General features: G+C 44.6%; 1 protein-coding gene across 1 annotated transcript in view; it reads left to right on the forward strand.

The window, feature by feature from the left end:
• The window catches only part of jub (LIM domain-containing protein jub), a 94,234-nt gene that overhangs the window by 45,761 nt on the left and 22,456 nt on the right, over positions 1–26,017 (forward strand). Inside the window, exons 2-5 of the mRNA XM_037427662.2 lie at positions 15,773–15,874; positions 18,306–18,373; positions 21,624–21,686; positions 22,014–22,144. Coding sequence (XP_037283559.1) covers positions 15,773–15,874; positions 18,306–18,373; positions 21,624–21,686; positions 22,014–22,144 — 364 coding nt within the window. The remainder of the gene's footprint in view (positions 1–15,772; positions 15,875–18,305; positions 18,374–21,623; positions 21,687–22,013; positions 22,145–26,017) is intronic.

Raw genomic sequence — 26,017 nt, forward strand, 5'->3', positions numbered from 1 at the left:
AAGTGGCTTGTGTCAGGGAAGCTTTCGCACATGGCTGCATTCTGTGTAATGGGTAGCATAGCAAACAGGACTGCAACCATAGGATTGGCCCCTCTCCGCAGTGACATCAAGCTCGCGTGTAATAGTCACGAGCAGTTATGCGCGTGAAATGTTCTCGAGCTTGCTATGACTCCGACTGCGTGGTCTTAAATGGAATACGCGCGTCTGTGCCTTTTGCAATGGAGGGCCGGCACTAAGCCACGAAGTCGTTATGATAATCACATGTTCTGACGCCCGATGGCAATGTCGCCCCGCTGCGGTGGTCTAGTGGCTAGGGTACTCGGCTGCTGACCCGCAGGTCGCGGGATCGAATGCCGGCTGCGGCGGCTGCATTTCCGATGGAGGCGGAAATGTTGTAGGCCCGTGTGCTCAGATTTGGGTGCACGTTAAAGAACCCCAGGCGGTCGAAATTTCCGGAGCCCTTCACTACGGCGTCTCTCATAATCATATAGTGGTTTTGGGACGTTAAACCCCACAAATCAATCAATCAATCAATTTGTACAAAAGGCAAGGCACGGCCTGACGTTTTCATAAGCATCGCTCCTTTTGCCATTGTCAATGACCGTGTAACTGGGGGCCACGGTGTAAAAATAAGTTATTCTTACACCGTTCTGGGGGCCCATTAACGTATGTACAGAGTCAACTTTTATTAAAGGGAACACGGCGACGCGTGGCCTGTGCGCTCCGGCGGCTGCTGGAAGCGCGTTTAAGGGGGAGCGATAGAGACGACAGTCTCTTTTCGCGTCATCTCGCGGCGAGCAAAACAACCATTCGTTGCTGATCACCTTGAATGGGGAAGAGGCTCGCAACTTTGCTGCTGGTTCCATATCAGCGGCGAACGGTTGTTTTGCTCATGCGAGGTGACGCGACAAGAGACTGTGGTTGCTCTCGCTCCCGCTTGAAGGCGCTGCCAGCAGCCGCCGGAGCGCGCTGGCCACGCGTTCCCGTGTTCTCCCTTCCATAAAATTTGACCCTCTACATGTTACGCCACTTGGTGGTTCTCGCCATTTTGCCAGCATCCGACTGTGATGTGTCGCTCTAACCAGTGAAGTCATGCGTGAGGTTTCTGCTCAGACCACGTGACCCCGAACTATTCAGGTGCAAATAGACGGAGTGAATGTTTACCGTTAGAGAAACCAGCCGACCAATGAGAAAGAACGCTCACGAAAGAAAAATTTTTGTGAATAGGCCTTTAGCTTATACTGAACGGCTGTAGAATATTCAGCGCCAAACATTCTTTTATGACTGTACACCTAAAGTGACTGTAAATCTGATGAACGCTCGGAAAAGCGCAATATCGAGCGTCGCTAAAGTGATGGAAATGATGCTGCTCTGAACTGTAATATTTTTTAATACCTACTCCGAACCTGCTTCAAAATCGCGCTTGGAAATTGAACACAGTGAACTTTATTGATGTCCTAATGATTACGAGCATTAATTGTGCCTTAACAATTAAGCGATCCTTAACGAAAACAAAGCTAGCTACATGTATACTGTTAATGTCAGGCGGAATGGGAAGGACTCTGGAATCATTCCACATTTTCGCGACCCCGGAATGGAAGGGGGACAACGCTTTGAGTAATGGAAGGGGAACGCAATTTAGTGATTCTCGCACCAAATCGAATGGGAATGGAATTGCGTCTTTTTTCGAATATAGAGCAAGTTTTCGTCGACGGCCTGTGTTTTAAACGGCGAACATTAGCAAGATCCTCGGATTGAATAATAAAGTGGCATTTTTAAAATGACGACTGATTACAAGCGTGGTACGTTTATGAACAGCGCGCCTATACTATAGTACGATTCTGTCATAGTATCGACTGTGTTGCTCCGAAGTTTGTTCCTGTTTTTCGCGTAACCGCGGTTCTCCGTCGTGCGTAATACGTTAGCGGAATACGTTAGCGGAATCCGTCGTGCGGAATACTTTAAGTAGTACATAGGCGTGCGCAGGGTTCCCCTTTAGGGGGGGGGGGTCGCAGCGCCCCCCCCCCCCCAATTACGTCAATGTAAGAGGCTGACTGTGCTCCCCCCCCCCCCTCCAAGTCACAGCGCCCTCGCCCTCCCTACTATGTCAATGTATGAGGATGACTCTGCGCCCTCCTCTGAGGTGCCTAAGGAGGGCTAGGGTGGAGGTGGGGGGGCGTGCTCCCCCTTGTGCCTCTCGTGCGCACGCCTGTGAGTAGTAGATAATAATATTTATGAGATGCTTTAATGATGTTTCAGTTACTCCGAGAGTTGTTTGGAATATTTTGTCATCTGCCTCAAAAACGCCTATAGCTGCTCTAAACTAGCTTTTTTTTTTTTTTTTCCTGCTCCGATGGCCGCTCTAAAGCAATGTTTTTTCTGCTGCAGAATCTGCTCCAAGAATCAAAATGGTGCTTCCATCGCAGCTAATAACTGTCAGCATCCTGGTTTTCAGATCGGGCATTCACTTTCAACGAAGCTTCGCGAAATTATTCGTGACGCGCCAGTGCAATGAAAGAATGATTAAAAAAAATTGCGCTGCAGTTACTGCGAAATACGAAGTTAGGAAGGAGACACGAAACGAAGTGGACGCTACGTGTCTTTGTGTCTCCTCCCTAACTTCGTATTTCGCAGTAACTGTAGCGCAGTCTTTTAATAATGAATAACCGACGAGTCCAATACCTTACTTTGCTATCAGTGAAATTATGTGCATGTCACGTACACGCTTTGAACAGGGCTTAAATCAGGGAGCGAGCAGGGGGGGGGGGGGGGGGGGGGGGTCTGGCCCTCTTTTATTTACTTATTTTCTTTAGGAGGAGCTCGGCCCCTAGACATGTCAACCGTTGCACATCGTCATCCGTGTATGTGTCTTAAAAGGAAAAAAAAAACATCTGATTAAATTAAGGTGGTCTGGATGTAAGAATAATGATAACAATTTAAGGAGCAAATATGTCGTAGAAAATTCCGTATAGTGTATATACGGGAACTGTGCCATATAGCATGAAAGCCGCGCAATTTAGCTTGTGTTTGAAAAGTGTGTAGTATGTGCATTTGCACTCGTTGATGTACGAGTTTGTTTTTATGTTGGCGAAAACAAGTTTCTTTGAAGAAGGTACTTCTTTTTTAGTATTTAGGTGATACGTGCAGAGCCGGCGCTGTCTCTCAAGGAATCGTATGTAATTAGAACGTGCCATGGGCAGGTTTTGGCAGTATTCCCTTCGTAGTATTCGATCCGACTGTCGGCGTAGAAACTGCGCATTAGCTCTCATCGCGCAAGCACTGCATCCGGTGATGCGAGCCGCTGTCGGGAGCCTTTCAGCGTGCGCGTACCGTATAGCGCGCGTGTATAGCAGGAGCGAAGCTAGCAGCTGATCGAGACGCGCCGCAGCTGGCGGCCGTCACGGTCTTTTGCTGCGGCCGAGGTGTGATGATTCCGAGCGCCGCAACCGTGGGAAGGTATATGACCCGCCGAGGACGAATGATCGGTCGACACGCTGCGTGCATTCATCTTGCCCAAGGCGGCGAGGCTCGCTCCTCGTTAACGGTTTGAGGTTGAAGCTCGGCGATGGGTACTAGCGCAGCCACGTTTGCCAAGGCGCCAACTGTGCCTGCTGATCCGTTTTTTGTGAGCCAGACCATACAGCGGATTAGTTCCTTTGCGACGCTGTAGATGCATATAAATTTGTGTCCCACGCCGGTTCGATTGTATTTACACCGTAGTTCGATTCTACGTGGTTCCCTCCCTCTCGTGTCTTCGACATCTGACCGTATATTCGATACTCCCTTCTGTCTCGTCAGTGATCAACGTCATTGTTCGTCTCTTTGTCGTCGGCATACGTAGGGCATACGAAGGAGCCCTGCAGATGCCGCAGTCGTACATGTTCCATAAATAAATTGAAATAACAAGCTCAATTGTTTAAATACGTCGTGCTCAGTGTAAGCATCAGGAAGTTGTATGCGCTTCAAAAAAGAAAGTAAAAATAAATGTTGCAAGTCCTGTAGTGTAAATAAAGAACGCTGTTTATTTTCTTTTTGATCTTGTATTATATCGTAAAATCATCAACAAAAATAAAGCTCGCAAACGACCGGAACTGTGCGAGTGAACTGCATCGTCCAAGGCCATTGCTTGCGCGCACACTGCCGCTGCACTTTTCTATAAATGTGTTTGAGAAAGTACGCACGTGTGACGGATGTTGCTTATTTGCTGTTATTTTTACCTGCGCTCTCGCGTGGGCGCCGCCGTCTCGACGTGCTTTTGACACTAATGATCCGAGGGGGAGTATTATGGTTAAAAGCGGTGTTTTCGTAGATCCAATTCCTCCTGTTTCAGTTTTTTTTTTCGATTTCTTTCTACGCGAAAGAGTTGCTTCTCTCGCCGTACTCGTGTGACGTGGAATCGTGTCGAAACGTGCGTCGTTTTGCGTGCGCAAAACACGTCGCTGTACGGAAAATATTAAAAACAAGCGATTACTGTACTACTGTTTAGAAGAATGCGCACATGAATGTGTCAGACGCTAAACAATTATGTACTGCAGGCTTAGCGTCTACCTGGAGGTGAAACCTGTTTTAGAAATGTGGTAAAAAGGGCTATCTGAAGAGAACAAAAATTAAAAATGCTGCGGAAAGCGGATTTGACATCTTCAGATCAATTTCTCAACCATATAGCACGTGCCATGGAACTAAGCAGGGAAATTTCGGGCATTCCTATTTCGATTTGTTTGTTACTTCGCTTCATACGAAACAAGAGAGTCCCATCACTCTTGGCCCCGCCGCGGTGGTCTAGTGGCTAAGGTACTCGGCTGCTGACCCGCAGGTCGCGGGTTCAATTCCCGGCTGCGGCGGCTGCATTTCCGATGTAGGCGGAAATGTTGTAGGCCCGTGTACTCAGATTTGGGTGCACGTTAAAGAACCCCAGGTGGTCAAAATTTCCGGAGCCCTCCACTACGGCGTCTCTCATAATCATATGTTGGTTTTGGGACGTTAAACCCCACAAATCAATCAATCAAACCCGTCACTCTTGTTCGTCGTTGCGAATTTGACAGTGCTTTAGCGTACTTATAAAGGCCGTTTTCTCCTTGCAAAAGTTGCCAGTGTTACAGCTTAGTGTCTTGCCAGTTTGAGAATTCTATGGAGGGTAATATTTGTTAATTAAAAAAAAAGAACTGGCCCACGTGTAGTGAACGCTACCGCAATTACGTATATAATATTTGGGGTTTTACGGGCCACAACCACGATATGATTATGGTGGACGCCGTATTGGAGAGCTCTTGAAATTTCGACCATCATGTGCTCTTTTGATGTGCACTGACTATCGTACAGTACCTCTAGCATTTCTCCTCCATAGAAATGTGACTTCCGCCGGAAATCGTATACATACGTCACGAGGAGCTGGCGCGTGGACGTCACCGAAGCGTGTGGCTTTCTGCAATGTATTTGAACCTGCGCACGCGTGTCAGTTACGACTATTTGCAGTTCCACAGAATGTAATCTTCTAATATAGCACGATGTTCTTTTATAGCCGCCACGATGGAGCTTTATATGAAGCCCGTTGTAGTTACGATGAACGCGTTATTTTGCCGGCCTGGGTGCGAAGTAATGTCTTGAAACACACAGATGTTTTTTTTTTTGCCTCCATGTGCCTTTGGAACGGCCGGGAATCGAACCCGCGACAGCTGGCAAGATGTGTAGCGGCGCAACTTCTCCGAATGACAGCGGCGGATAAACTATCCGGCAGTCGCAACGCGATACCTCGTAATAGCTTTACTCTTCGCATGCGGTTGTTGCCTTTCTCATGTTTCTTTTTCAGCGAGTAGTGCGTGCGCTGCCTTCTTTCGTTGTTGTTTTTTCCCGCTAGTGTACGCTATAGTATAGCGCGACCCGTTAGTATACGTTTTGCTGCAGGTGGTCACGTTCCCTGCAGTAGTAAAAAAAAAAAAAGAGAATTAAAATCTTCATCGCTGCTACGGGTTTTAACTCGTGCGTTGATGCTTCTCACGTCCACTTCTCAAGAAGTGTTCGCGAGAACTCGAATGGCTTCCTGGTACGACAGCAGCCGTTGCTTTTGTTCTTTCTTTTCAGCAAAACGCCCTCAAGGACGACGCTGGTTAGGAAGCGTGACCGTTCCTCTGTCAGTATACTCTATGCGCTTTAACGCGGCTTGTGAAACTCAGCGTGTAGAGGTTCTCCACCATCGTATCCGAGTCCTTGCGGCCCTAGGCTGTGGGCTTCGGCTGCGGTCAGGACTCTGCGAATTTTCAGGGCGTCTCCCTTCGGTCGCCCCGCTATTATGTCGCGCGCTTTGCCCGCATAATTATCGAGGTATGAATGCGACGGAATGAGAGCCGTGGGTACCTGAGAAGGATATGCTCAAATTTGTCTTTTATGGGGGGGCGTTACTTCTAACAGCCCGTGGTGGATGTAGGGGGTCTGGTTGGCAGCCGAATATTCCTTGCGCCTAAATGCGACGTAGGGGCACCCTGTGGTGCTCCTGTTAACACTGTTGTTGACTGTGCGAGGCATAATTTGCCGCTAAATGGTCGCAGGCGAAAGCAGGGAGGAAAGGAAAACGCTCGCCACGACAACGCGGGTGGTGATTGTTTTCCTTCGTGTCTGTGTTTTGGTGTGCGACCTTTTAGCGATAATTACGTCTCGCAGCAGGTAGCAACGAGGCCAAGAACGATCTTGGCGAAACTGGACGACGCTTCCGGTGCTGGCACCTGCGATGATACCCCACGTGTAATTGGTAGTTGTGTTTTAGTGTGCGTAGTGTTATTGTCTCGTACCGTCTGGGTCCTCGCGGTAGCTTGTACACGCTTAATAAATGTTGTAGTACGTACTAACTTCGGTTTAATAATTACTTGTCACGTATGTTACTACTCTGGTAGTAAGTGGGGTTAATAACGGGGAGGTTTATAACCGTTACAATCCTCGACGTTAAAAACGCACTGGGCACTTGCTAGCATTCTCGTTACTAACTAGTAAAATAGAAGTAGTAATGGGCACTGCGCCACAAAAACGCAGTTACTATGGTTGTTTCGCCTCACGAATCACTTGTTCTTATAACGGTCCGATTGGCGATCATCAACGTTGCGATGTATCATCAAGTAGTTAATCACAGATTGTCATTCGTGAGTGTAGCACTTTTACACGGCGACAAGGCTACGTGACACGTATAATTCGTAAGCGGTTCCACGAGCATTTATTTCCCTACCCTACTCCTCGCGGTATGCAGTGGCGCCGCTGAGAAGTAAGGCTTTGGGGTCTATAGTTTAGGTTATGCGCCTATATTTATGTTGCCTGTAAAATTATTAGGTGCTTGACACAACTTAGCGTAGGACTTTAACCAAGAATATTAAGACAAAGAATATGTTCCGTCTATTTTGCATAATATCGCCTCCAAATGACCTAATATACTAGACCCGAGACGGGGTTCTTACTAATCTCGCCACAATTAACTTGAATAGATCCCCGTGTTAGTAAATGGTCTGTAAGAAGCTCGTAATAATAGCTTCTAAAATTAGGTTAGCTAGTTTGTTTAACAGGTGCATGCCAAAAAATTACTAATGGTACTCGAGGGGTAGTAACCTTTGAAGCATTTAAGTGTCTGTTAACATAGGTAGTGAAAAATCAGCGTCCAAAAAGGTTAGTAACAGCGGCAGTTACTACTAGGCTCGTCGTTACAAGCTTTTTCGTTTTTGAGTATAGGTGGTGCTAAAATAGGCTTACTTTTTCATTCTTATTCACTCAATAGAAAAAAAAAATAAAGAGGGAGGTAGGGAGGTTCTGCGTAGACACGAAACACATGGTCTGCCGAGCAAAAATACACTTGAGTTCTTGAGTGACATACATGCTAAAGAGCGCTGAACTTTTAGCCCCTGCTTTCACCCATTAGATTCTTCGAACAAAATAATAGTTCAGAATATATAGCTCGTGCTGCCAACCGTTCTATTGTTTTTGGGCTGTGCGAACAAAAATGTTTAAAATGTTAAGAAATGCGCATACTCATGACTGATGTGTTTTTTTGTGTTCTGAAACCGCGAAAAAACATCGGATGACATGGCGTAATATCGTGTGTTTACCCACATATCAACCGTGTGTTTACCCACATATCAAACCCCACATATCAATCTATCATTGTCTATGTAGAATCGTTTTCGTTTTTACGACGGATTACCATTGTTTACCGCTATACTTTGAGGCATACTATGCATACTCGTGACTGTGTTTCATTGTAAGTATTAAGGTGGTCAACATTTCCGGAGCCCTCCACTACGACGTCTCTCATAATCACATGGTGGTTTTAGGACGTTAAACCCCACATATCATCATATCAGTCATTATTCACTTGTCGCGTTCGTGGATGGTCGTCAGGGGTAGTGCCATAGCGTAGAATTTTGTTTTGTTTTGCTTGGGATGTATCAGAGAAAACCTTCGTCCAGGGCCCCATTTGGTGATGCATGCTATCCGGCGGGGCGGTCAATCGGAACTTCGCTAAGTAGCGCCACTGTCTTCCTCCGCTCTCGTTTCTTTCCGGTCTCCTCTCCTTCGCAATATCTTTCCGAACGTGGCGCCACCTGCCTTGCCTCCTGCGTAGCAGACGCCCTTTGGCGACGAGAGCGCTTGCTCGGCAGGCAGCACGCTGAGAGAATTTGCGCCAGCCGTCTTACTCATCCTAAAATTATCTTAACTAGTGTGACGTTGGCTCATGACAGCTCTGTTTAGTGCCACGCGCAGCACGTACGTGTGATCAAGCCTTGATCGAATCAATCTTCGTCGCAGTGACCGAATGTTAACTTTGTGCGTACCACCCCTTAGTATGTATGTTTTTAAACGTAAAGATGTGATTGTTAGTGAGAACCCCCATTTTCTTGATTGATTGATATGTGGGGTCTAACGTCCCCAAACCACCATATGATTAGATGAGAGACGCCGTAGTGGAAGGCTCTGGAAATTTCGACCACCTGGGGGTCTTTAACGCGCAGCCAAATCTGAGCACATGGGCCTAAAGCATTTCCGTTTCCATCGAAACTGCGGGTCAGCAGCCGAGTACCTTAGCCACTAGACCACTGCGCCCCCCCCCCCCCTTTTTTTTTTCTTGGCCCATCGTTTAGCGCGCCTTAGAATAAGTTTTACACTGTAAATAACATCGCTGAAATGTTCATGTGCGGCTCTTATGGCTTACCTTTCTATTAGATGGTGCAATAGCGCCCGAAGGGACAGTGCGACTGTATTTCCTTACTCAGCGCACGGATGGAGGAAGCTTCGGCGTATATTCGGTATACAGTGTGTGCTGAGAGCATTCACAGTGATGTCATGCAGTGGAAGCGACAAGTTGCATTGACGCTGTCGACGCGGGACGGCGATGTCGCCGGCGGCCAATTTCAGCGTTTGGGGAGGCATCTAAAGCAATAATAATGTGTCTGAAGGCGCACAGTTGATACACTCGAACTTCTGTGGTTGTTTCGTGAAGTGGTTAGACGCACCAATCATATTTAACAAGTGCGCCTTGTGCACGTACGAACTATATCGCTGAAAGAAGTAGCTAGCTTATGAATGAACTAGCGTGCTACCATACGTGATTACTTCACGAGAGCTCTAGTCGTGGATATAAACCTTCACACGAAATATAAAAAAAAAACTACTACGCGAAGTGGCACGGCGTGTGTGTGGTTTCTAAATGATCCACGCACCCCTCGAAGGCGGCATGCACGCTTTGCATAGCTGCCCTCGCTTCGCGAGTCCCCCAGGTGATCGGTCAACGTAAAAGAAGCCACAGAGAGCAATTTGCAGTGAAATGTACGAGCACGCAACAAAAAGCAGCGGAGAGTATCAGTCTTAGTGTGAGTTGTTGCACTGCAATTTTGTTTATTCAAAACGGCAGCGCGAAATCTGTGACGTTTCGAAATTACAATTTCTAGCGTCTTTCCGCGTACGTGCTAAGTGTACAAACCAGTACTGCGAACACAAACCGGTCGGCGTATGACGACAAGCAGAACGCGCGAGCATGTATTGTTGGCAAAAATAAAAAAATAAAGCAGCCCCAGCAGAAGCGTTTATGAAACCTGAGTGAGAGATCGCGACCTCCTGCGCAATCAACTGCGTCTGCCTGCGGCGTCAATGCAGGCATTGAATTGAGCGAACATCGAACCACACTCATAATGAAAGACGCTCAAATTACTTCGCAAAGTGGATTCGACAATGTCCGCCTGAAGTTCTCACTTCCGATTCTATGCAACCATGTCTTTTGTCGCAACTCGTTGCGCTTAACGGGTGGTTTCATAAAGTGCTCTCGGCCGTCACTGTACTTGTTCTGGCATCAGCAGGCGCAGAAACCATTCACAGTAACGAACAGCGACGCCATTATTTAGTGAAAAGTATTTCACTAAATAATGGCGCGCACGGAAGGACGAGTTCGTACCCGTCGAAACAGATGCGCTGAGCCCCAAGAAGTGCGCGCCTGGAGAGTAGTCGCGAGCGACTGTAAACAAATGAACACTGCGAGCGGTCCCACTTGACGGCATCTGACCAATACCGGCCTCGGGGAGGTCGGAGGAGGGGAAAAGAGAGGGGGCGCGTGAATAACCACGTAAGTCGCTACTTCGTGAAGTTCTTCCTCCTCTTTCTTTCATTCCCCATCCCCCGCGTGGAGCCGTGACGGTGCCTTCGTATTGAAAGACAATAACAGCTCCGCGCTTTTCTCTTCACTTTTCCCTCTCAAGAACCTTTAGGGGCTTTGGCGACGACCTTTAGAGCGCGCCCAACGCGAGCCCGTCGCGCCATCTTGCCACTGATAATGAAAACGTGCTAAAGTTTCGACGTTCCGAGGACGGCCACACGGTGTATGGTGTACATAGAGGAAGATAAAGTTAATATACAGACTCTCTCTATGTGAACGAAGGAGTAAACTGACAGGCCGTTGCGTCACATTTTGCGCAGCGGGAAGTAGGGAAGAGTAGACGTCTCCTCCTCGCAATGTTGGGCACATTGGGCACTCTACTACGGCGGCTCGCCCATGCGGGCGCCAGCGAGAGGGAGGCGAGCCGACTTCGGTCATTGGAGATCGCGATCGGGCTTTATCCGGATCGAATTTCCTTTTCGTGGCTGGCGCTTTTACATAAGCTGCACAAGAGATCCAACCACTATTGAGAACCCGCCACGGTGGTCTAGTGTTACGGGGCTCGACTGCTGACCCGAAGGTCGAGGGATCGAATTCCGGCCGCATTTTAATGGAGGCAAAATGCGCAAAGGAGTACTCGCACGATTTTGAGGACCGATCGGAATAGGACTGTTTTTCGTTTCCTTGGTGTATAGTGTTTACGCTCTCTACACACCGGAGTCGGACAAAGCTTTTAGTTCGATTTTAAAGTTTTCTTCGCTGAACATTAGAAAGCCAACATAACAGCAATAGACATTGTACCCACGAGTCAACACAGTTTCGCTGAATTTGTGAACTCTGCGTCTTGCACGCAGCTGAAATCGCAAAAAAAAATAAAAATAAAAAAATCAGTGGGGGTTGCTGCACAATAATAATTCACTCATCTTTGTTTACGCGCACCACGAGCAGTTGACGAATCTGACGCTCGCGAGTTGCTGTCGCCCCGTGACGTCACACTGGTATGACATGTCACTGGGACGGCGCCCCGAAAATTTTTTTGTTTTTTCTTCAAGGTACTCCTTCAGGGTCCGTGTACCTAGATTTAGGTGAACGTTAAAAAAACCGCGGTGGTCGAAATTTTCAGAGCCCTAGTTGTCCGTCATTAATCACATCGTGATTTTGGGACGTCAAACCCCTACTATTACTTTTGTTAATCGCCAGGTCGCGGGTTCGATTCCCGGCTGCGGCGGCTGCATTTCCGATGGAGGCGGAAATGTTGTAGGCCCGTGTACTCAGATTTGGGTGCACGTTAAAGAACCCCAGGTGGTCAAAATTTCCGGAGCCCTCCACTACGGCGTCTCTCATAATCAAATGGTGGTTTTGGGACGTTAAACCCCACAAATCAATCAATCAATTACTTTTGTTAATCGCTGTTCAGAAATTTGTTCTCGATCGGGCGCGATCACCTTTGCGCCGCGTGGCACCGGCAGTATTTTTCTCGCAGCTGTACTCGCTTCAAGCTCCCAATAGATGATGCCACGTGTACTGTGCGGTTCTCTCCGTGCACCAAGTGCGCATTGTGCAGAATATTAAGCGGCGCCCCGATGAGCCCGAATCCAGTGGTCTCATTGTGGGCAAGGAGGATCTCGGATCGTTGTGATCTTGTTCGACCGCCGGAAATCGCCCGTTTGGGCGTTTTCCAAGTTTGCCGCGAGGTCGGCCGCTGCATGTGGGCGCAGTCGCATGTCGCCGCCGTTCTCTGCGCCTTTTGACGCCATCCGGACGGCGGGAGTGAATATAAGAACAGGAGCCGGAATTGTTGGCTCAGCACTGTTGTGCGTGTGTCCTATGTAGGCGAAAGGGTGAGCTGGCAACGGCGCAGGTTACGGTGCGCAGGCGCAGAAGCCCGTTCCCACCATATTCGCGGTAACTTTAGATGCGTTTCCGTTGCCTCCATTGTGAACGGCTTTGCCTTTCCCAGAACATGTATAAGATAACTGTGATGTTTGCTTGGGGCTTTTTTTTTCTTCCTTGGTTTGGCTTAGTTTTTTTTTTTTTTACATTCGCGTACAAGCCGCCTAGTAACGGAAATAGGCGAGTACATGAGAAAACGAATGCCACCACTGCGTGCGCGCGCCCGCACGCCCGCACTATATATATATATATATATATATATATATATATATATATATATATATATATATATATATATATATATATATATATATATATAAGAAGAAAGAAGAAAGGTGGATGAAAAAATAACCAGCCGTGAGCAGGAAACGAACCTACGACCCTCGAATAACGCGTTCGATGCTCCAACATTCCATTGGTTTATTAACTTCCCCTGTACATTCCTTGGCATTACTGTCTGTTAGATCTCATTAATATTGTGTTAAAACACGGGGAAACGAGCCCTTAGGTATACACTTCTTTCCCTTTATATATATATATATATATATATATATATATATATATATATATATATATATATATATATATATATATATATATATATATATATATATATATATACCCTGTTTATTCATGCTTGAAGCGCGGCGAATTCGAACTCATGCACTGCCGCGTTTCCGTTCTGTTCACAAGAGGCCGCTCGTTGTTCGTCGGAGCTCCGAGGATTGTGGCTCCGGAGCCCTTCTTGCTTGGCTGGCGGTGTGCACTACCGTGCGCGGTCACGCCCGAATGGGCTTCACCGCGGCTCGTTAGCTCCAGGGGGAGAATACCCTGCTTTGCCGTTGCGCCGCTGAAGAAACAGGTAGGCGAGCCAATCGCCTTGAGGTTCCCCTCCGTTCGCTCTGCTGGCGGCGCCGGGTTTGGTGGTGGTTGGTTTATGTGCGCGCCTGGCAGCCAGGGACACTGACTCATGCTGCTTGCTTGAGTCACGCGCAGTGCATGTGTGCTCTGGTGATCTTCCTCCTCGCGGTTCGTTTTTGTGTGTGTGTGTGGGGGGGGGGGATTTAAAGTACAACGCTACTTGGTTTTTTTTCTTCGTTCATTTTTCCTCGTTGTCGGTGGCGCGACTTCTGGTGTGCGCGGCCACGCCGCATGAGTGATAACGGGAGTGTCGCGCCCGAGCGTTGGCGGCAATCGAACGAGGGAGGGGCGCGTGCGATCCTTGCTTGGGAATTGCCACATGCGTCACTACTGTGTCGTTTTGTTTCGCTTTACTTGCGTCCGCCCAGGAAACGTAGCCTGTGTTTCCGAACGGGAGTTTGTACGAATAAAAATTGCTAAAGAGGCGCAGCATTCGTTTTTAGACTTGAAAAGCATGGCTGCTTTGTATATATTTTTTTCGTTGTTGCTGTGTTTGTGGATTTGGTGCATTGTTACGGTTGTGACAAGTGGTCATTCCGAACGTAATTTGTGAGCTTTTTCAAGCGTTATAACGTTGGAGGGATACGGAAAGTATAGGATTGAGTGCGATCAATTGTTGAAGTATTATAGCAAACGCTGCTTTATTGGATGTTAATTTCAAAAGGACAAATGAAAGTCGGATTATTTTTTTTTTTGCTCAGTCATTACTGTGTGCTTGTAAAATTCAAAGTACTTTATTGTATTTTTGTTGTCGTGGTACAGGAGAAGTTTTGGAGGCTGCCAGCTTCAGTCGGTTCACGTGGTAGGTGCGGGAACTTGCTGTCGTTAGACCGAGCCGCAGTATTTGGTATTGTGTAGCTCTCTTGTTAGCAGCCTTTCAAACCGCATCTAACCCGAAGGAAGCAGGATTGAATCCCAGCCATGTTTCAGTGGAGGCGAAAAATTCTCGAAGCCCGTTTTATAAAAGTTTGGGTGCACGTTGAAAAAAAACTCAGGTGGTCTAAAATTCTGCAGCCCACTACTAAGAAGTCCATCATAATCCTATCGTGGTTTCAGGGCGTAAAATCCCAACAATTTTCATTTCAAACAGCATCCAAGCAGACGACGCGCGCACCAGGTGGTTAGCGGATGTGACGTAAGTTCCTCCGCGGGCGACGTGTAATCTCGATACCGAGGAGCCATGCCTTCGTTGCGCGTCGCTTCCGGCAATTGTTATTATCAGCATTTCCCGTCCCACAACTTTTTCTCACTTTACGTGACGCTTCCGCCCCGATTTCACGCCTAAAAGTTTGCACTGAAGCTGCTCTGCGCGCATGCTATATTTCATTACAGTATTGGTTTCGTTTGTCGTACCTGCTACATGCAGTCTTTTTTTGAGACAGCTGTTTTTTGTATTTGGAAATCACGTGCTCACTGAAAAAAAAAAGATATTTTCAGCACTTCATGACAGTCGCAATTTTTTTTTTGTTACGCTCAGAAAAGTAGCAGCTTTCTAGCTGTCTGTTTATATGATGATTACCCAGGGCCTGGATCATTAACCTAGTTTACTCGTGGCCTTTCAGGCATCATGTATATTAATGATGTGTAAACATCACTCTGGGAAAAGGTCATTTTTCAGTTTGCACTTACTGTTTGATAGAGTGTCGCTCGCCCTCACTCTTTGCTTGGTTATTATATCTCAAAGAAAAAAAAAAAGCCCTTTCCATGGAGCACAATAGTAGAGCTGAGCATCTCTATAAGTGTCTGTAGCTACCATAAATTGTGCACCAGTTGCCTACGAACTGTAGCCTGTCCAATTGAGAATGCTATAAAAAAAGAATAATAGAAGAAGCCCTGCTGGGAATACAGTCTCAATGAAATCATGCCATAGTGTTACATTCGTTGCTGCAGCATGATTTCATTTTTGTGATAGCCTGAGTGGTAACCAGTCAAGTGGAAATGAATTATAATGTGAAAATCGCATTGACATAGAAGTCAAAACAGAATGGCAGTCTACAGCACTCAACAGAGCAAAAACTATAGCTCTATCTTCACTTCTTTGCTGACCTGAAATTACCATTGTTCATTGATTTTCTATTGAAGCACTTTTCACATAAGTGGTCCACATAATTAGTGTGATTTTGGTCCAATAGGGGCAAATTTAGTAATATCCTCTCTGAGCATCAGCTTTTATTTTTCTCACCTGTGCTAGACTGTTTCATTCTTATTTCAGATTCAGTACAGTTTGTAAGCCTATGCACTGTAAAACTTTGCCCCTTTCAGGGGCAATTTCCAACTTCCATGTGAGCAGCATTATTAGTGTTTTTCACTTCAAATAAAAATTATTGTCTTCATTCTTTTCAGGTATCTGCCATACATGTGGTGAAAAAGTGACGGGTGCTGGCCAGGCCTGTCAAGCAATGGGCAACCTCTACCACACTAACTGCTTCATTTGCTGTTCATGTGGTAAGGAGGCTGTGTTGCGGTGCATTGTATCCGTATACCTTTCATGAGTAACTACTGTAACTTCCTGGGCATTGCTCTTAATATCTAATACACATCCTCTTCATTAAAGGAGCTCTCAGGTGCTAACTTTTATTTGCTTTGAAGCTTCGGCTGAGGCTGTGGAAGCCTGGACATTACATGCTATGTGCTACACAGCGGGGACACTAGAACAGGTGCCCTGATGTTTAGTTCCATGGTTTCACACAAATCTCGATTTCTTACCGGCTAATCGATGGGCAGTATTCTGTGACTCCAAGGCGGCTCTATAATGTCTTTCGTCGGCACTTCGTTGCGGGTCCTACGAACAACTGGTATGGGAGATCAGAGAAACGCTGCACTATGCGACCGAACAAGGACACAGCGTTGTGTTCCAGTGGATACCAAGTCATTGCGGTATCTCCGGCAATGACCTCGCCGATGAAGCAGCCAGAAATGCACACGTACAAGCAAACCCTGTGTCCGTACCTTTATCTAGGATTGACTCGGCTAGATACTTAAGTAAGCTGGCGCAGGACATGACACTCCAGAAGTGGCAGTCATCACAGTTCGCACATCATCGACTATATTCTCTCGATCCATCAATACGACTGCGGCTACACTCTGGTCTTTCTAGGGAGGAAGGTACTGTGTTGTGCCGTCTGCGTCTGGGTGTCGCCTTCACCAATGCCTACTCATTTAAGATACGGATGGCCAACAGCACGGAGTGCAACGACTGTGCCATCGATGAGACTATTTGAACACATCTTATGTTACTGCCCGGCATACACAAACGAGAGGCTCCAACTGCGCAGTGTTTTAAATCAACTGGACAGAGGTGATTTCACTGTCGAGAAAGTATTGTGACCATGGCACTGCCCATCCAATTCCCGAAAGGCAACAAAAGCACTGTTGCATTTTCTCAAAGACACAGGCAATCGTTTGTGATGGTGAAACTGTTACACGTCGGCCCAGTCAGGGACTTTTTATCTCCTCCTCTATAACTATCCTTCCCCCTCTCCCCTTCCCCAGTGCAGGGTAGCCTACCGAGGCTCAGCCCTGGTTAACCTCCCTGCCTTTCTCCTTGTGTTCTCTCTGTCTCCTGATTTCTTACGCACTTCGTAAAGTCTCGCTTTGTTCAATATGGGGGTGCTTGCATGCATTTGTGGTTGGGAGAGGATGTATGTATGTATTTCTGATCACAAGGCAAAAATTGCCAAACTGCATATTGAATTTTGGGGGGTTCAGGCTATTTGTTTAGAACCTCCCAGCTTTAAACACTGTTCATGTGCGAAAATATAGCATACTTCTGTCGGGCAGCATGAGGTTCTGCTCCAAATAAAAGATATATTAGAGGAACGGTTTATCAAATATGCATGCACTTACCTTAAAAATGAGATGGATATATATTATGTATTGATTCTGTTGGCCACTATGTGCAGTGCACTTTTAAAGAGCCCAATTGAGCATTGTGTAGATTTTTGTTCTAGAAATTAGTATTGTTAAATATTTATGTGTACATTGCCAGTCTGGAACCTTTGAATGGACGGATAACTTATATTGGTCAGGCTCTTGTGAGTGCCAGATTTTTTTTGAAATTTCGATGAGCTGGGGCTCTTACATGGAGCAGAGCCATTGGATATAATTTTTACATTTGCAATAATCTGGTGTCATTTTTCATCACTCACCTCAAATTGAAATGCTAACCTTTTCAGGGTGAATCTATTGATTCATGAAGGCCTTTCAATTGGTTACTGATTTTTGTTATTGGTGCCACTATTACTTACACACCATTTGCCATCACTTTATGGACTGATTGTCTTCAGTGCCAGGTGTTAGATTCCTCCTATTTTAACTAGCTGGTAAGAGCAGTCACCTATAGAGTTTGGCTGTTGTAATATTTTTCTGCATCAAACTACATCACTGAGAGTTTGCTTTTCTTTTGTTTTTGTTTTCAGCGATATTTTTTTCTTCGTTTCCCACATTTTGAGCTGCAGAGCCGGTGTGCAGCTCTTTTGAGAGTCTGTCTGGTACATTCTTTCTTTCCAGGACATTGTAATAATAGAAGCAACGACACTGGTTTCTGTGGTGTCCTTATTATTTTTTAGATTAATATTATTTATGAATTTGCATGCAAAACATTAGGATGAATTAGAAAACAACATTGCTAATATAGTGAGGAAGCCACTTATAGTGAGGAAGCCACTTATATGTTTATGTTTAAAAATATTACACATGTTGAATAATTTTGTGGCATTCAAACTGGGAGCTTATTGCTCTTGAAGTTCTTGTCAAGTGTCCATACTAAATTTCCCCTCGCAGTATAAAAACGCAGCTGCATGAAACGGATTGAACTTCGATGTATATTAACTAAATTAGTGTTTTTCCTAACAGAAGTTGAAATCTTTACCTGCAGGGCGTGCTCTGAGAGGCAAGGCATTCTATAATGTACATGGAAAGGTATACTGTGAAGAAGACTACCTGGTGTGTATAATTTTTCCCTCCCGTTTGTTATAACATTATTAACTGTGGGAATCTGTATGGCAACAGTTCTGAAAATGGATTTCCGAGCAAGTTGTCTCAGCATTTTTGATGACTTTTGCATGCTTACCAACTGCTTTTAATGCTGAATTCTGGGCAAAACGTTACATGAAAGCATTGGAAGCATATGTGATTCAAAGTGCCTCATCTCTATGTGTGTATTTATTATGCAGTGTTGTATAGGTACAAACACATACTGTACTTTCACATACACAAAAGAATCATGTTGAATGAAAAATGTGAAAAAACTGTACTGTAAACCTTCGTTCTTTTGAACTTGGTTATTTTAAAATCCCACTTAATTATTTTGGAATCCCACTTAATTCGAAGCATTTCCTCGGTCCCGTATTTTGTAATGTAAGTTTGAGCATATAATTTGAAGTGGCGGTCAGCACAAGTCCGGTTAATTCGAAAGCCTTGCGTGCAGTGTGCGAATTCCCAATTTAGCTGCAAATCCACGGAAACGGTGGCCTTTAGGAGTCGCCAGGCATTGTATTTTAATGATACTATTGAGTAGTAGCTGAAGTACCTCTATATAAAAGAAAACGCTCTCGTGATCCAAAATATGCGCCTGTGGAAAGCAAGACATGCTTCACTGCAAAACAGCAGTGACGTGTGGGCAGCATGTTGCATGCTTCTCGCAACGTCAGGGCGTCACGATTTATCCATTCTTTCTGGGAATTTGAAGAAATATAATGAAGGACAGTCTGGGGAAATCTGCAATGTATGCGAACCTTCGAGTGCTGGTTGCTCGAGCAATTCGCTCACTTGCACAGCTGGCAGAGTTCTTGCCTGCAACGCCTACTGCGAAAACTCGGGTCGAAAGTTTAAGTGGTTATGTTTTTCAGCCAAAACACATCGCAAATTTCGTCACACTGTCCATTATTGAATTCTTTGTTTTACGAGAAAGAATGATCGAATGGTCGCATCATGACGTGCTGGCACGAGGAGTAGGCGACATGCTGCCTGCGTCTTGGTTTCCACAGGCGCTCATTTCATTTGATCACTTTTTTTTTATTGTGATAGCAATAAATGGACACTCTCGGCTAAATTTTGCCGCCAGAGTTAACGTTGGTGTCGCCATTGTCGTCATTCACCGTGTATGGATACATATCCATATATATGAAAGTGCAAGAAACAAAGATAACCCGGAAAAAAAGACTCCGGCACGCGCAATCGAACCTCTGACCTCTGAAGTGTGAAGCGTTGACCACTGAGCCACGAAGGAGCACCTGCTTCAACCTTCAAACGGCAGGCTATTTATTCTATTCTAACACTTACCACTGGCAATGGGCATCTGAGTGGAACTACTATTGTGTTTTCAGCATTACCAGCAAGATGGCACCATAAGCACGCGTTGCCAGATCATCATGACGCGGTGGTGTGCGCTTTCATATCCCACGCGTACTTTGCTTCGCGGAGAGGGGACGCTCTCGCGTGTGCTTGCTTATTTCTCGGTGGGGACAATCGTAAACTTTGGGCTTTCGCCGGAACGATTCTGTTATAGTTACCGGGCGCACAAGGGTCACGCACTCATTGCACAGTCTCTGTTTGCGAAAAGAGCGTGCTTTTCTCATCCAGCGAAGTAACAACCGAGACCCTTATTTGCGTTCATCTGTGCCTGTGAGTATGTTTCATGCGTCATTTGTTAGTGAGAAATGCGAGGCACGTTTTCATCTGCTTGCAATTTTTGGTGTGACCTTCTAATTTGTTGCTATTACGTTCATTGCTTTGTGGCAAAGCTGCAACTTTTTTTTTTATGTCGGGACAGCAGTTAGGTCCGGAATTTCCCTTGTTTGCGGCAAAGCTGTAACCAGGTATTGCTGGAGAAGATAACCCTTGGAGCAACAAACTAGTTGGCACAGCAAATGACCAGCCTTGGTTAATTTGTAATTTGAATAATTTTAATTGTATTGCATTCCACACTTTGTATGTTCTGTTAATTTGAAAACCCACTTAATTGAAGATTTTTCTCGGTCCCAGTGTCTTTGAATTGACAAGGTTTTACTGTACTGAGTGTACTTTGGTCGATTTTACACTTGATTATGTAAGGTAACATTCTTTAACTTCATGGCTCTCTATAACTAGCACCACCGAAGCAAGTTTTTTTTTTTTCCTAGAAAGATGTAGGATTCGGAGTATCTCTTGTGCTGCACCTGTTTTCTTTCCTGAAAGTCATCTTTAAAAGTAATCAAAAACTCTAAAAGAAACAAAGACAGGATAGTCTTATAATGAACACCATGCACAGGCCAGTACAGCTTCATAGCATCATCACTCACCCTCATAGATAAAAATAAGTAGAGCCCAAATTTTCAATAGCTTGCAGGGAATCATTTAGTATTTTGGGCTTGTCTTGCATGCCATGGGTTATTGAGCCACCAACTGAAGCAGTAAGAGCTATGTTTCAAACTTTGTTGGTGCCTCCGTGGAATAGAAACTAGGGAGGAGTGGTAAATACAGTAGCTGTCAACTGCGGCCAAACCACAGGAAAATCTAGCCACTACATATACTTCATGGTGCTTAGTATACCTTACCAGCTTTAAAAGGGCACAGGTGTGCGCAGATGTGCACAGGTGCAGCACTATCCTGAATGTACTTCTGCGGTCTCCTGAGGCCACGTAGAAGATTCTGCTGTATTAAGAATCTCCAAAAGCTTTCTATTCAGACATGCATTCAAATCTCGACTATTTCATTGCTTCAGGGCACTGTATGATATTTCTTGCACATGATTCCTTTCACACATGAAGAGAGATCCTTGCTTGAAACATGCATAGTCATTATACATCTATATGAGTCCTCTAAATTCATTGTGTTTGTTCCTTCATGACTGTGGATGAATGGTGCCATCTGTACCACAGTTTTTTTTCTAAAAGGTGACATACAACTGCTCTGCACCCAAGGCTAGCATGCCGGTATCTTTACCGCACAATGTGGCAGCAGTCTTCATGTCGTTGTGTTAACTTTATGGCTTGCAGACTAAAATAGACCTCTGAAAGCACCTCTTTGTGACCTGATAAGCACAGGAAGCCAAACAACTTAGCTGCTGCCATAAATCAACCTAGTCATACATACTCTTGTGCAATGTGCCCTTGCATTCAGTAAAATGAGCTTCATTCATTGCTGAAGCTTCGGCTGTTGAAATTTCATTCGGTAAAAGAATGTAAATTTTTTTGTTTCCCTGCCTCTTTTACAGTACTCTGGCTTTCAGCAGACTGCAGAGAAATGTGCTGTTTGTGGACACTTGATTATGGAAATGGTAAGGGCAACACTCACCATGTGCCTTTAGTAATAAAGCTTTATTGTAGCAGCTCAAAAAACAAGCACGAAAAAGGCGCAAGCACAGCCACGCATAGTGCTGCGTGTGGTTTTATGTGTCCTTTTCCGGACTTGTCTTCCGTGCTGCTTTCCTATGATATGTTTAACCAACTAGCCGACAAGTTCACTCTTAAAGCTTTGACTTGGAACAAAATGCGTGTGCTTTGTTTTGTTGAGCATTGGTACAGAAGTGTTGAGCTCTTTTTCTCTGAAGTTTCTTTAGAAGCACTGATATTCTATTGTACATAAATGTGCAATTTTGTTGCAGATTCTGCAAGCCATGGGAAAGTCTTATCATCCTGGCTGTTTTCGCTGTTGCATATGCAATGAATGCTTGGATGGGGTCCCATTCACAATTGACATGGACAACAAAATATATTGCGTCAACGATTACCACAAGTTAGTTTCTGTGTTATGACATTTTTTCTTTATTCCTTTTTTATTGTGTTCTTTGCCATTTTATTGTGTCTATTAGCAATGAAACTAATTCGACTAATTGCTCTTGCATAGAAAAGCTTGGAGCTTATGCTAGCTGGTGCCTTATTATTGAGTAGGTTTTGCACTACACCATTCCTCATACTATTTTATTGTTTGTATGTGCAGTGCAAACATTTACTAGACATGCATAAACATAAAGACATGAAAAGCCCATTTCTTGTCTATGTTTACACAAAATGATGCTTTCTAAGAAATTAAATAGAAAGTGGTCCTTAACTTCTGCCTGTGAAAGTATATCGTCACGGGGTCGTGACGTGGCCGAAGACAGGAGACTTCGTGTTGGGATTTAACTGTTTATTTGGGCGAATCTGTGCCCGGTAAACGGAAAGTCCAATTACAGCAGCAGTCTTGCACAGATAGCTGTCTCGGACTGATAGCGGCGAACGGAGCATCGGCCTTCGATCAACAACTGACAAGCGGCGAAGTGCGTCGGCATTTATACTCTTGCCGTCTAATGTTCTAGCGTTATCGCTGACGGTGGCGTAGGTTCCAGAACAATCTGTACCGTTCGCACAGTGGGCGTGATCTTATTGAAATGATCTACTACAGTCCGGAACCTTCTTGAAAACTGCAGGCGCGGTTTGCACTGAGAATCGTGTGGTGTTTTGGGACGATAACAAAAACTTGGGAAATGAAACGTGGGAATATAGTCATCTTAAAATGTGAAAGTGTTCTATAAAATTGCATTTTATAAAATTGTTGATTGAATAAGTAAGTCTTTAGCCGTGGTTGAGAATTTTGTTACTGTTCTGCAAAGCTTCTGTAATCCATCTCAATGCTTTGTCACTTCAGCAGTGATTCTTGCTTCTCTTATTATATTTTATAGCTGAGAGTACTGTAAGCTATCATACATACACAGATAGTAGTAATGGATCTGGTATGTCATTTCTACAGAAACAATAATAATAATTTATAGGGTGTAATGTCCCGAAATGACAATATGATCGAAAGACACTTTAGTGGAGAGCATCGAAAATTTCGACCACCTGAAGTTCATTAAGGGCAACCTAAATCTAAGTACGCAGGCTTTGAGCATTTTCGCAGCCATCTAAAATGTCAACATCGCCAGAATTTTTCTGCAAAAAGAAATTTAATTTTAGCACCAGCTTCACTAAAAAAATTACGGCATATTCACGGGGTGAATGATGATGAATGGGCGAAGCTCCGGAGGGATTCATCGGTAAACTGTGAATCTTTCGTGTAATTCGCCCAGTCGATGATCATGTAAAGACGTGAGAAACGCTGTGTGTGTATATACACAAATCAACTTTTATTTGTTCTTAGAGGATGGATCGCTTGCGATGTCCCTTGCCTCGCGCGCTCGCACATCGAGATTCTGTCTGCGAGCGCGCGCTGCTGTCGCCTTGCGCTCTCTCCGCTGTGCAGCCTTATCCATCCGGCGACTCCGAGCGCGCGCCAACAGCGAACGGATTTTATTACAACGCTCCCCCTAGCGTACGTCGCCACACTAAATCGAACGATTGCCTTCAACCAATGATACGCGCCATATGTGACATCATTCCTATTTTATAAGATCTCGCGTCTTTCATCAACTACAAGTACCGCTTTCTAGTTTATAACATCTTGCATCTTTTCATCATCAGCTACAAGTACCACCATCTAGTAAACACTACAAGAACTAAACGAGAGGTGGCTACATACAGGAGACGGTACCGCCATCTAGTGAACACTGCAAGAACTAAACTAGAGGTGGCTACATACAGGGGACGGTACCGCCATCTAGTGAACACTGCAAGAACTAAACTAGAGGTGGCTACATACAGGCTACAGGGGACGCACAGCCCACGCCCTAAGGAGCTTCGCCCCTAAAAAAAAAAAAAAAAAGCCTGATCGCTGTAGAAAGCCAGCTTCTCTGAAAGCCTGAGCCTCATCACCATAGTCAGCATTATCATACATTGTATTAATATTTATAGGGCCATATTCGAGGATGAGGTGCCGTAGGTGTGCATGTTATGTCATCCATAGTTCGAGTTTAAATTTTAAACTGAAAAATATGGAAGTCTTTTTTAAAGGCCCATGTTAAATTCGCATATTAGCAGACCTCCAGCACAGAGATAAGAGCACATAGCGTTTTAAAAGCATTAAAAAGCATGTATAGCTGATACACTCATAGAGAGGCACATATTACGAAATATTAATAGGGATGCTAATATTGCTTTATTTATTTCCATAGAAACTGCATGATGGTTGATGATAAACAGTGCATTGCAAGGCGGTGTGAAAATATTGAGCCACTGCAGTAGTATTTGAGTATAATGCATCACATCAATAAAGAAGTAGATACCGTAAAAGCTCATTAATTCGGCCAACATTGATTTGGACGTGTTCTCTTGTCCCAGCCAGCATATGCATTGTTTGATGACATGAAGCACTTGTTCTTTGTCACATTTGGCCTCTGCCTGGTTCATTCGAACGATCCTGGGAGAGCGCGATGCATTGCAAATGTGTGATGCAAAAAAGCGAAAACGGCGTTCACAGACAACCGAAGCGAGACGGTACTGTCCACATTTCTATTTTCATCAGTTAGTAACCACGGTTTTGTCCACGTCTGGATCCAGCACTCAGCAGCATCATTTCAATGATGAAATGCATGCACTGTCTCAAAACTCAAACAAAGAGGAAGCTAAAAGCTTTGAGCTACGGTGGTATGCTCACATAAAGCTTGTTTGCTGCATAGGGATAGATGAAGTATTAGTTCTTGGTCATTTTACCTCCGTAAGAACTATTGTCACATGCACATAGTGGTTCTGGCAATACATAATAAGGAAGCAGTTCAGAGCTCATTTTAGGCTAATTATACATAGTCACTGAGAATGAAATCACAGGATGATGAAAATTGTGGCTTTTACACTGCTCTTATACAAAATAAGAACAGAATTGACTTATTCATCGAGAAAATGAAAATTTGTGGATGTAACAGACATTAGTTTATTATTTTCTTGATACATTTAATAATTTGGCATTTAAATCATACGTCTCTTCCTGTCCTGCGAAATTCAAGTGAACAAGCTTTAACTGATTAAAAGATGCCTCAGATAATTCTAGCGAGAGTTTAAAAATATACACACATACTCAAGGATGATGTGACTTCATGCATGTTGCTGACTATTTATTGCATGAAGTGAGTTGCACTTTGCTGTGTTCAACTTAATTTCTTTATAAACAAAGTTTACAAATTTTTTGAACAACAAGGGAGAAAAAAGTTTAAATATTATTGATCAGTTTCCAAAACATTTGATCAGACAGTCTTTCTATTTATTAAAGTTTAAGTGTTTTTCTGCTTGGTACAGCTGTCCACAAGATTTTAAAAAATACCATGTGACATGCCTGCTTGCACACCTGTGCACTCCATGATTGCAGTGCTTCCTAACGATTCATGCTTCATAGTACTTGTCATGTGTGCTGCTGCTTAAAAGCAACATGGCAGTGGCGAAGGTGGTGGATGCACAATGACAAATCTGTTGCTTTCAGCTGCACAAATGATAACTGCTTATCACTGTCATGAGCCGCTATGAGAGAAGCATATTATTTGTGCACTCACACCTCTTGATAACAAAGTTGCATCTTACATGAAAATAGGTTTGTTATATCTGAAAATTCATTATAAATGTATATCCCTAACACCATATCTATAGTGAGACCATACTTTGTTTACTTTGATATAACCAATATTTGATTATATCTAGGTTTGATATATTGAGGTTTGAGCATACATGGAACATTAGGAAGCACTGTGATCGTGGTGCACAAGTG

This window comes from Rhipicephalus microplus, chromosome X, assembly GCF_043290135.1.
Source record: "Rhipicephalus microplus isolate Deutch F79 chromosome X, USDA_Rmic, whole genome shotgun sequence".
NCBI lineage: Eukaryota > Metazoa > Arthropoda > Arachnida > Ixodida > Ixodidae > Rhipicephalus > Rhipicephalus microplus.